At 39.6% G+C, this 12,833-nt stretch overlaps 1 protein-coding gene across 3 annotated transcripts in view; it reads right to left on the bottom strand.

Annotated features, from left to right (window-relative positions):
* PTPDC1 (protein tyrosine phosphatase domain containing 1) overlaps nucleotides 1–12,833 on the bottom strand; it is a 74,344-nt gene that overhangs the window by 43,639 nt on the left and 17,872 nt on the right. For all 3 annotated transcript variants that reach the window (XM_061426247.1, XM_061426246.1, XM_061426248.1), the window contains one exon: nucleotides 3,928–4,015. In XM_061426247.1, coding sequence (XP_061282231.1) covers nucleotides 3,928–4,009 — 82 coding nt within the window. In that variant the 5' untranslated portion in view covers nucleotides 4,010–4,015. The remainder of the gene's footprint in view (nucleotides 1–3,927; nucleotides 4,016–12,833) is intronic.

The raw sequence follows: 12,833 nt of genomic DNA, 5'->3' as shown, positions 1-12,833 counted from the left end.
CTCCTGCCCTCAATCTTTCCCAGCATCAGGGTCTTTTCAAATGAGTCAGTTCTTCACATCAGGTGGCCAAAGTATTGGAGTTTCAGCTTCAACATCAGTCCTTCCAATGAATATTCAGGACTGATTTCTGTTAGGATGGACTGGTTGGATCTCCTTGCAGTCCAAGGGACTCTCAAGAGTCTTCTCCAACACCACAGTTCAAAAGCATCAATTCTTTGTTGCTCAGCTTTCTTTAAAGCCAACTCTCACATCCACACATGACTACTGGAAAAACCATAGCCTTGATTAGATGGACCTTGTTTGGCAAAGTAATGTCTCTACTTTTTAATATGTTGTCTAGGTTGCTTATAACTTTTCTTCCAAGGAGCAAGCATCTTTTAATTTCATGGCTGCAATCACCATCTGCAGTAATTTTGGAGCCCAAAAAATAAAGTCTCTCACGGTTTCCATTGTGTCCCCATCTATTTACCATGAAGTGATGGGGCTGGATGCCATGATCTTAGTTTTCTGAATGTTGAGCTATAAGCCAACTTTTTCACTCTCCTCTTTCACTTTCATCAAGAGGCTTTTTAGTTCTTCTTCACTTTCTGCCATAAGGGTGGTGTCATCTACATATCTGAGGTTATTGATAGTTCTCCCGGCAATCTTGATTCCAGATTGTGCTTCATCCAGCCCAGCATTTCTCATGATATACTCTACATATAAGTTAAATAAGCAGGGTGACAATATACAGCCTTGACGTACTCCTTTCCCTATTTGGAACTGGGCTGTTGTTCCATGTCCAGTCCTAACTGTTGCTTCCTGGCCTACATATAGGTTTCTCAAGAGGCAGGTCAGGTGGTCTGGTATTCCCATCTCTTTCAGGATTTTCCAGAGTTTGTTGTGATCCACACAGTCAAAGGCTTTGGCATAGTCAATAAAGCAGAAATAGATGTTTTTCTGGAACTCTCTTGCTTCTTTGATGATCCAACGCATGTTGGAAATTTAATCTCCGGTTCTTCTGCCTTTTCTAAATCCAGCTTGAACATATGGAAGTTTGCAGTTCACACATTGTTGAAACCTGGCTTAGAGAATTTTGAACATTACTTTACTAGCATGTGAGATGAGTGCAACTGTGTGGTAGTTTGAGCATTCTTTGGCATTGTCCGTCTTAGGGATTGGAATGAAAACTGACCTTTTCCAGTCCTGTGGCCACTGCTGAGTTTTCCAAATTTGCTGGCATATTGAATGCAGTACTTTCACAGAATCATCTTTTAGGATTTGAAATACTTCAACTGGAATTCAATTACCTCCACTAGCTTTGTTTGTAGTGATGCTTCCTAAGGCCCATTTGACTTCACATTCCAGCATGTCTGGCTCTAGGTGAATGATCACACTATCATGATTATCTGGGTCAGGAAGACCTTTTTTGTATACTTTCTCTGTGTATTCCTGCCACCTCTTCTTCATATCTTCTGCTTCTGTTAGGTCCATACCATTTCTGTCCTTTATTGAGCCCATCTTTGCATGAAATGTTCCCTTGGTATCTCTAATTTCTTGAAGAGATCTCTAGTCTTTCCCATTCTATTGCTTTCCTCTATTTCTTTGCATTGATCACTGAAGAAATCTTTCTATCTCTCCTTGCTATTCTTTGGAACTCTGCATTCAGTTCAGTTCAGTTCAGTTGCTCAGTTGTGTCTGACTCTTTGCAACCCCATGAAGTGCAGCACACCAGGCCTCCCTGTCCATCACCAACTCCCAGAGGCCACCCAAACCCATGTCCATTGAGTCGGTGACACCATCCAACCATCTCATCCTCTGTCATCCCCTTCTCCTCCTGCCCTCAATCTTTCCCAGCATCAGGGTCTTTTCAAATGAGTCAGCTCATGACATCAGGTGGCCAAAGTATTGGAGTTTCAGCTTCAACATCAGTCCTTCCAATGGACACCCAGGACTGATCTCCTTTAGGATGGACTGGTTGGATCTCCTTGCAGTCCAAGGGACTCTCAAAAGTCTTCTCCAACACCACAGTTCAAAGCATCAATTCTTCAGCACTCAACTTTCTTTATAGTCCAACTCTCACATCCATACATGACCACTGTAAAAACACAGCCTTGACTACATAGACCTTTCTTGACAAAGTAATGCAAATGGGTATATCTTTCCTTTTCTCCTTTGCCTTTTGCTTCTCTTCTTTTCTCAGCTATTTATAATGCCTCCTCAGACAACCACTGCCCATTTCTTTTTCCTGGGGATGGTCTTGATCACTGCCTCCTGTACAATGTCACGAACCTCCGTCGATAGTTCTTCAGGCACTCTGCCTAACAGATCTAATCCCTTGAATCTATTTGTCACTTCCACTGTATAATCGTAAGGAATTTGATTTAGGTCATATGTGAATGGTCTAGTGGTTTTACCTTCTTTCTTCAATTTAGGTCTGAATCTGGCAATAAGAAGTTCAAGATCTGAGCCACACTCAGCTCCAGGTCTTGTTTTTGCTGACTGTATAGAGCTTCTGAAACTTTGGCTGAAAATAATAGAATCAATCTGATTTCAGTATTGTCCATCTGGTGATGTCCATGTGTAGTCTTCTCTTGCGTTGTTGGAAGAGGGTGTTTGCTATGACCAGTGCATTCTCTTGGCAAAAACCAATCAGAATGGTCATTATCAAAAAGTCTACAAACCTTAAATGTTAGAGAGGATATGCAGAAAAGGGAACCCTCCTGCAAAGCTGGTGGAAAAGTAAACTGATACAGCCATTATGGAGACTTCTTAAGAAGCTAGGAATAAATCTACCATATAACGCAGCACTCCCACTACTGGGGATATACCCTGATAAAACCACAATTCAAAAAGACACACATAACCCAGTGTTCATTGCAACACTACTTACAATAGCCAGGACACAGAAGGAACCTAGATGTCCATCAACAGATGAATGGATAAAGAAGATGTACATATATACAATGGATTATTAAGCCATAAAAATAAATGAGCTTCCCTGGCAGCTCAGCTGGTAAAGAATCTGCCTGCAATGTATGAGACCTGGGTTCAATCCCTGGGTTGGGAAGATCCCCTGGAGATGGAAACGGCTACCCACTCCAGTATTCTGGCCTGGAGAACTCCATGGACTATATATATAGTCCATAGGGTCATGAATTTGAGTTAGTGGTAGTGAGGTAGATGAACTTAGAGCTTGTTATACAGAGTGAAGTAAGTCAGTACATATCATATAGTAAATGTATATATACAGAATTTAGAAAAATGATACTGATGAACCTATCTGCATGGGAGTAATGGAGACACAGATGTAGAGAATGGACTTGTGGAGATAGTGGGGAAGAAGAGGGTGGGACGAATGGAGACAGTAGCATTGACATATATACAGTATCGTGGGTAAAACACATAGCTGGTGGAAGTTGCCATAGAACACAGAGAGCCCAGCCCAGTGCTCTGTGATGACCTGGTAGGGTGGGATGGGGGAGGGGAGGGAGGCTCAAGAGGGAGGTGATATATGTATGCTGCTGCTGCTGCTGCTGCTAAGTCGCATCAGTCGTGTCCGACTCTATGCGACCCCATAGACGGCAGCCCACCAGGCTCCCCCGTCCCTGGGATTCTCCAGGCAAGAACACTGGAGTGGGTTGCCATTTCCTTCTCCAATGCATGAAAGGGAAAAATGAAAGTGAAGTCGCTCAGTCGTGTCCGACTCTTCGAGACCCCATGGTCTGCAGCCTACCAGGCTCCTCCATCCATGGGATTTTCCAGGCAAGAGTACTGGAGTGGGGTGCCACTGCCTTCTCCGATTTATGTATAATTATGGCTTATTCAAGTTGTTGTATGGCAGAAACCAACACAAGACTATAAAGCAATTTTCCTCCAATTAAAAAATAAATTTAAGAAAAAATAAAATAAAGTATAAATTAATAAGGAAAAAAAAAGAACTATTACCTTTCATGTTTGCAGCATATCCACTGTTATTCACCAATGTAGAATATGGTTGTTCATTTTGAGGCAAGGCTCCTGCAGCCATGGTAGTCTGTTGGAGAGAAAAGATTACTTTTTGAAGTTTTGCCTATGGAATATTTATTTGCTAATCACCTAAAATGTGCTAGTCTTCTACTGTCTAATACAGCAGTCATTAGCTAAGTGGTTACTGAGCATTTAAAATGTGGCTAGTATAGATCTGAGATATGCTATAGATATAAACTATAAGATTTTGGAGAATGGCACAAAAAATGTAAAATATTTAATTTTTTATACTGATTTTACATTTAAATATTTTAAAATATATTAGGTTAAATAAATTATTAAAATTATTTTTCTGATTCTTTTTGTTGTTACTGGAGAATCCAAATTTGAATATGTAGCTCATATAATATTCTACTGGACAGTGCTGTGCTAGACTGTAAGGAAATGATAGAAAAAAATAAGACCTACTCTTCCTGTACATTTATAGACTGTTGGGAAGATAAGATGTAGACACAAATAATGCTAACGTGCTAAGTGTCACAAGGCAGTCTGGGACAAGCAAGAGGGCTGCCCAATTTGAGGGCAGGTGTAATGCTTAAAAAAGGAATTTGTACTTGAACTAGGCTCAAGGGGTAACATTTATTGTGGACAGGATGGTACACTACGCAATTAAACAGAATCCCTCCTTCTTTACTAATTCAATTCAGTGAGAGTTACTGAATTTATGACTTTACAGTTAACAGTATTCATCTATCTCATGGTAAATTATATGGCTAAGTAACCATTGTGTTGCTATGGTTTCCACTGAGGAAAGTTAAGTAAATCTTTTAACGTGTCAAAAAGCAAAAATCGTCACTTTTCTGAAGCCCCTATTATGTGTCAGATTGTGAAATAAACAAAACACATATTGATTTCTGCTCCCTGGTTCCTGACACAGAGCAACTAGACACCTGTAAATTCCTAAGTGATAAGGACTCTATGAGACTCTTTGTTCTAGTTCTAATGGGGTAACTCTTAACTCTAGGTGGGCTACTGGATGGCTCCTGGATGGGGGCTGGTCACCAGAAAGCCATGATTAGAAACTTGGAATTTTCTAGAAGGGGAGAGTTAATGGCGATACAGCAGAAAGTCACATACAGTATTAAATTTTTTTTCCTAAATAACGATCTTAATATTTTTCTTTGAAAAGCCATGTTTATTGTTTGAGCATCAATGACTAGGGGATCAAAGACTAATTTTTATGTGATTGTTAATTTTTAAAAAATGCTTTAAAAATCTGTTGAAAATTTTGGCACCAATAAACTAAGTGGTAATTAACACACACACACACAGAAGTCACTCAGTCGTGTCCAACTCTTTGCGACCCCATGGATTATAGCCCACCAGGCTCCTCAGTCCATGGGATTTTCCAGGCATGAATACTGGAGTGGGTTACCGTTTCCTTCTCCAGGGGATCTTCCTGACCCAGGGATTGAACCCGGGTCTCCCGCACTGTAGGCAGACGCTTTACCGTCTGAGCCACCAGGGAAGCCCCAGGTGGTAATTAAATACAGTCTTAATATTTTCCTTGGAGCATTTATTTTTGTGGGAAAAAAAAAAAAAAAACACTTCACAAATTTCAGTGACCCTCTGACAATTTCAAATTCATTAAAATTTTATTTCTAAAATCAAGTTTTATATGTTCAATAGGTATAAAATTTTCAAGTCCTACTTGATGAAACGGTCTCCCTTCAAAAGAAATACAGAAATTAAAATCATAGATGTACTCTACCATGAAAGATAAAAGAAATTCCTGCAATATTCATATCACAAATCTGGTATCATACTAATATGAAATTTATAATGTACATAATATTTCAAACAAATATTAGACAAAGACAAGAAGTCAATGGACTAATGGAACAAGTTGTTCCAGGAAACTCATTAGCAAAAATTTAATTTAAAAGAATACCCACTAAGATCAGATTTACAATATTTTTACCATATTACTTTTCAAAATTCTGGACCTTTAAAACATATTTTGACCCCCAAAAAACAATTATCACCATTTTAGAACCATGGGATTTTTAGAGCAGTCAGAATTGTTGTTCGGTAGATGAGGAGTTATGAAGCATGTCCCAGGTGATCCAGCATGTGGTGACAAGACAGACCTCCCTGTCACTTTTTCTGTTAAGTCTTTCCTGAAGCCACCCTAAGCTCTTCAGCTGTGATGTAATAAAATGTGACTACTGGACTGGCTCCCCTGCACACCATGGGGTCTCAAAAGGAGAAGCCATGACTTTCTCTTCTCTGATGTAAGGGACACGTTCACTGCATACATATCTCTTGAGGTGAAATGGCATATTAGATGACTTTCATGGATCTAACACCTAAAACCCATTGAAAACATCACTTTAGGAACTTCCCTGGTGGTCCAGTGGTTAAGACTCCACACTTTCAATGTAGGGGAAGGGGTTTGATCCCTGGTCTGGAAATTAAGATCCCATGTCGCTAAGAGTTGGATACGACTGAGCGACTTCACTTTCATGCATTGGAGAAGGAAATGGCAACCCACTCCAGTGTTCTTGCCTGGAGAATCCCAGGGATGGGGGAGCCTGGTGGGCTGCCATCTATGGGGTCGCACAGAGTCGGACACGACTGAAGTGACTTAGCAGCAGCATGCTGCACAGAGTGGCCAAAGAAACAACCCCCAAAATGGCTTTAAATAGTGTTGAATTAATCTTATCCCTTTGGGTAGTAAAAAGTACAAATAAGATTGTGGACTATATTAAAACTTTCTTCTCAACTTGGCCCTCAGAAACTCAAATTTGTGAGGAACCTCAGAAGTCCTCTATTAGAATCCTAACCCATATGAGCATTCTCTCCACAATGTCTTTGAAAATTAACAGTGACATCATCACATAATTCTAGTAAAAAACTCTTTTTATGTGGCTACTCTGTAAATATCTGCTCTGAGACCACACAGAATAATAAACCCTTTGTTCCACATATCTAAAGCTGGCTAGCGATCATGCACTCTCGCATTACATCTTCCCAGACTATCCACCAGCAGATCTTCTCCTCCACATTTTTCATATGTAATGGTTCTAGACCTCATAGACATGGATGCCCTTTCTATTTAAATTCTATAGTTATTCATATCCTAGTACCCAGAGCTGAGATCTAACCCTCAGATGGGCTGTAATCATCAAAAATTAAACCAAAAACAATCAGCTCCCCTGTCTGCACAGTGTATGTGGTTTACTATCACATTAGTGTTTTCAGAAGTCCCAAGACACATCAAGACACTTTTTTTAAAAAAGGCTAAAAATGATTTGCAATACATTTTGAGGTTAAAAAGTAGACCTTCAAACACAGATAATTAAGCATATATAAAAGTTTACAAAGAAATAATGGTACAGAATGAAAAGTCTCCATTCTTATCTCCCATCCCAACTTTTACTCCCCAGAGGTAAAAAATGTAAACACTGGGTTTAGTTCTTCCAGGGGAAATGACTACATGTATACTTCTGGTTATTATTTTATCATCTTTAAAATGATTCACCAAAACGAAAAAACTGGCTCATTTACTCTACCTACCTCCCACCATGCCAAATCTTTCTCCACCAAACATACCAAAACATTTTTAATTCTTCTGATTATCTTTGTAATTTTAAGTAACATCATTTAACCATATTTTATTCTATCAACTTTAAACAGTATCTTGATTCTTACCTTGTAAAATAAGAAAAGTAATTTTATCTGTACTATTCCATTTCACCTTTCCTCTCCACTTCCAAGTTCTGCTATTTCATTTCCTTTTAAAAAAAACAATTTTTAATTTTAAGCTTTAGCTAGTTAAGATCTAGCTAAAGCTTAAAAATTAAAAGTAATTGAAAAAATGATATAGGTAGAAGAACTTGGAAGTGGAGGGGACCTATATCATTTTTTAAATGATTTTTAATTTTTATACTTAAGCTATATCTGCAATTGGGCATTCCTGGGGGGTCAGCAGTAAAGAATTCACCTGCCAATGCAGGAGATGCAGCTTTGATTCCTGAGTCAGGAAGAACCCCTGGAGAAGGAAATGACAACTCATTCCAGTATTCTTGCATGTAAAATTCCATGGTCAGAGGAGCCTAGCGGGCTACAGTCCATGGGATTGCAAAAGAGTCAGACATGATTTAGCAATTGAACAACAAAAAATACCTGTAATCAAGTTTTCCATGCCTTGTCTTCCATGCCTTGTCTATAGGCTTATTCTAATATGCAAGACAAAATACAAAATAATTATTTTGTGTGTTAGATATTATATACATGTATTGTGTGTGCATGCATTCATGGTAAGTCACTTTAGTTGCAAGTCTTTGCAACCCTATTCTCCAGACAAGAACACTGGAGTGGCTTGCCATTTCATTCTCCAGAGGCTTGATCCCACCCAGGGATTGAACCTGCATCTCTTATGTCTCCTGTATGGGCAGGCGGGTTCTTTACCACTAGCGCCACCTAGGAAGCCCATTTGTATCTGTAGGGCTATCAAAAGTATTCAGTGCAGATTCCCTTTCATTCTTCGTGCAGTTGTTGATCACGTGCCTTCATCTAAACTCTAGTAGCTCAAGTACTAGTAGCTCTAGTACTGTTTAAACTCAGTTCCACTGGTTTACAAATTAAACAGCTTTCCTGTTTGCTTGAACAACCAGTCATACTTTTATCCTGTTTTACTTAATCCTTCTTTCTCCACAAGGAAATCCTCATTACTTATTCAATAGGTCTCAATTACTCACTTTTTCCTGCCTCATTAGACTAGTTATCTGAAATTAGTATGGCAGCTCCACAACTGCCTTCATTTTAGGCTAATTTAGCCCATTGCTTAAGGCCACAACTTTGTAAGGCTTCCACCTGATGCTCTGGGTATCATGAGGCTTTTCTTCTCTGACTGGTGGGAACATGAACTATTTCCAGCCCCGTGAATGCCCTGGAACTGTTCTGTCTACTTCTTCCTGTATCTCTCCCTAGTCTTGGGTAGTCTGTGCAGATCAGTACTCAGCCAAATACTCTAGGCCAGCAAAAACCTGAGGGTCCTCCACATGTTTCTATAGCCTCTCTTCATGCTACTCCGTTCTCTCCAACATACTACACTGCAACTTCTAGCCATCCTGGCTCTCTTCACATCTCCAAGAAGACTCTGTTTAGGTACTCCCCATACTGCAGCATGCAAACTGCTTCCAGGGAGGCAGCTGGTGCAACCTGAAGCTCACCATGTTTGCTTGTCCTCTCTCAAAGATCATGATTCCAAGCTGCCTGTTTTTCAATGTCCAAAACCATTTTTACATATTTTGTCTAGTTTTATAGTTATTTCAGGCAGGGTGGTGATTCTGGTCTCTTGTTATTTCATCTTGGTTGGAAGCAGAAATCCCCCTTGGCTCTCTTCAAATAACTCAAATCCAGGAGAACTCTGCAAAAGTGCTCATTTGTGCACTGACCCTCCATCAGTTCAGTTCAGTTCAGTTCAGTTGCTCAGTCATGTCCAACTCTTTGCGACCCCATGAATCGCAGCACACCAGGCCTCCCTGTCCATCACCAACTCCCGGAGTTTACCCAAACTCATGTCCATCGAGTCAGTGATGCCATCCAGCCATCTCATCCTCTGTCATCCCCTTCTCCTCCTGTCCCCAATCCCTCTCAACAGCAGGGTCTTTTCCAATGAGTCAACTCTTCGCATAAGGTGGCCAAAGTATTGGAGTTTCAGCCTCAGCATCAGTCCTTCCAATGAATACCCAGGAATGGTCTCCTTTAGGATGGACTGGTTGGATCTCCTTGCAGTCCAAGGGACTCTCAAGAGTCTTCTCCAACACCACAGTTCAAAAGCATCAATTCTTAAGTGCTCAGCTTTCTTCACAGTCCAACTCTCACATCCATACATGACCACTGGAAAAACCATAGCCTTGACTAGACGGACCTTTGTTGACAAAGTAATGTCTCTGCTTTTGAATATGCTATCTAGGTTGGTCATAACTTTGCTTCCAAGGAGTAAGCATCTTTTAATTTCATGGCTGCAATCACCACCTGCAGTTATTTTGGAGCCCCCAAAAATAAAGTCTGACACTGTTTCCCCATCTATTTCCCATGAAGTGATGGGACCAGATGCCATGATCTTCGTTTTCTGAATGTTGAGCTTTAAGCCAACTTTTTCACTCTCCTCTTTCATCAAGAGGCTTTTGAGTTCCTCTTCACTTTCTGCCATAAGGGTGGTGTCATCTGCATATCTGAGGTTATTGATATTTCTCTGGGCAATCTTGATTCCAGCTTGTGCTTCTTCCAGCCCAGCGTTTCTCATGATGTACACTGCATATAAGTTAAATAAGCAAGGTGACAATATACAGCCTTGACGTACTCCTTTTCCCATTTGGAACCAGCCTGTTGTTCATGTCCAGTTCTAACTGTTGCTTCCTGACTTGCATATAGGTTTCTCAAGAGGCAGGTCAGGTGGTCTGGTATTCCCATCACTACTTTCTCTTCCATCTTCCAGATACATAGTGATCTGCCAAAATTTATACATGTATTTTGGGGAGAGAATTTGCAGGGATTGTATTAATAAGTGCCTGAGATATTAGAAGTATGGTATATTCTTCCTAGACTCTCAAAGCACTAGCACTCCAACGTGCATCAGAATCACCTTGAGTGCTTATGGAAAATGCAGATTCTTTGGCCCATCCTCAAAATGATTTATTAAATTTGGTCTAACAATTTCTATCATCAACTTACACTCCAGCTCATTCTGGTAAGAGGCTTTCTGCCACACTTAAAGAAATTCAATCAAAATGATTAGATTCTATACAGCAATCATGATAAAAGCTTCTGTGGCTAAAAAGTTTAAGTTTGTATGGGGAAAAACAGATGCAAGCCTAAGTCTATGAGTGAACCTATGTAACATATATATTTTTATGTTCATGAATAATAACACATACACTTACTTAATGCCAAGCCCTGTTCCAAATGCTTTATATATCTCAACTCATAATATCCATGACAATATTATTAGATGAGTATCACCATTATTTCCATTTTAAAAAATTATTTTATTTTTAGAGCAGTTTTAGATACATAGCAAAACTGAGTAGAAGGTACAGAGATTTTCCCCTAAACCCCTGCCCTATTTCCCACATGCCCAGCCTCTCATTATCAACACCCTCCCACCAAAGTGGTACATGTGTTATAATAGAAGAACCTACACTGATACGTCATAATCACCCAGAGTCAATAGTTTACCTTAGGATTCACTCTTGGCATTGGACACTCTATGGAACTGGACAGATGTATGACATGCATAGGTTTCCCAGGTGGTGCTAGTGGTAAAGAACCCACCTGCCAATGCAAGAGACACCAGGAACCTGGATTTGATCCCTAGGCTGGACAGAGCCCCTGGAGTAGGAAAAGGCAACCATTCCAGTATTCTTGCCTGGAGAATTCCATGGACAGAGGACTGTGTGGGCTACAGTCTATGGGGTTGCAAAGAATCATGATATGTATCCATTATAGTATCATACACAGTACTGTGTCTGCCCTAAAAATCCTCTATGCTCCACTTAGTTACACTCTACACCCCATCCCAGTAATAATTAATCTGTTCACTGTCTCCATACTTTGGCTTTTCCAGAATGCAATATAGTTGAAATCATACATTATGTAGCCTTTTCAGATTGGCTTTCACTTACTAATATACAATTAACATCTTCCATGTCTTCATGGCTTGAAAGTGCATTTTTTTTAGTACTGAATAATATTCCATTCTCTATATGTACCATAGTTTATTCACTTACCTACTGAAGAACAACTTGGTTGTTTCTGAGTTTTGGTACTTATGAATATAGTGGCTATAAACATCTGTGTACAGGTTTTTGTGTGGACAAAGGTTTTTCAGCTCCTTTGGGTAAACATCAAGGAGCATGACTGCTGGATTATACGGCAAGAACATGTTTAGTCTGTATATTATTTCTATTTTACAGATAGGAAACTAAGGCAAAGTCAAGTCAAACAATTTGTCTGAAGTCATAGCTATTATCTGAACTGGGATTTGAGCTGGGATTTGAATTTACATAGTTCAGCTCCAGAGTTTGTGCTCTTAACCACTATACATACAGCTTTTCAACAATAAAGACAGACCTTAGTCTGCTACACTATGCATTGGAACTTAACTACACTGGATTCTGCACCATTTATAATTGCTTCCCTTTCAAGAAAGTCTTCAGAGCTCCTTTCCACAGTAGTATTTTCAAATTTGTCTTGCTCTGTGCAGACAATCTGTCAATTCTTCCTTCCAAATCTTCATTCACTGCTATACCAAAGACAAGTATCAACAACACAGCCCTTTTACATATTTTATGTTCCCCCCTTCCAACAGAAACAGAAAAGAGCTAAACATAATGTTACAAAATCTAAGCATATTTTCAATAGAGTTGTTGGCACTTACTGGCTTTGTGATCTTAAGCACACTTACTAACAGCTCTGAGACTATCTGCTCTCTAGAAGTTATAAAGATTACCTGAGAGCCAGTACACAGATCTAATTCCATACCTGATTGATAATACAGTCTGTTTTCAACACAGAAGCCAGAATGATCTTAACTTCAGATGGATCATGTCACCGTCCTCTTCAAAACCCTTCTAGTCACCCTATTCACATTTTAAACCAGCTCTCTTTCCCTGTTCCGTTTTTCTCCTCAGAACTTGTGAAGAAAATATACCTAAGCACATTACATAATTTACTTATTTATCCCATTTACCATCTGCCTTTCTCTACCCAATGAAGTCATAGATTTTTGTCTGCTTTGTCAACTACTGTGTCTTAAAAGCCCAGAAAAGGGCCTGTTATGTAGTAGATGCTCAAAAATTTGTTGAATAAATATT

The sequence above is a fragment of the Bos javanicus genome, chromosome 8 (assembly GCF_032452875.1).
Source record: "Bos javanicus breed banteng chromosome 8, ARS-OSU_banteng_1.0, whole genome shotgun sequence".
NCBI lineage: Eukaryota > Metazoa > Chordata > Mammalia > Artiodactyla > Bovidae > Bos > Bos javanicus.
Note: the sequence above shows the minus strand (reverse complement) of the source record. Positions and strands in the feature narration are given on the sequence as shown.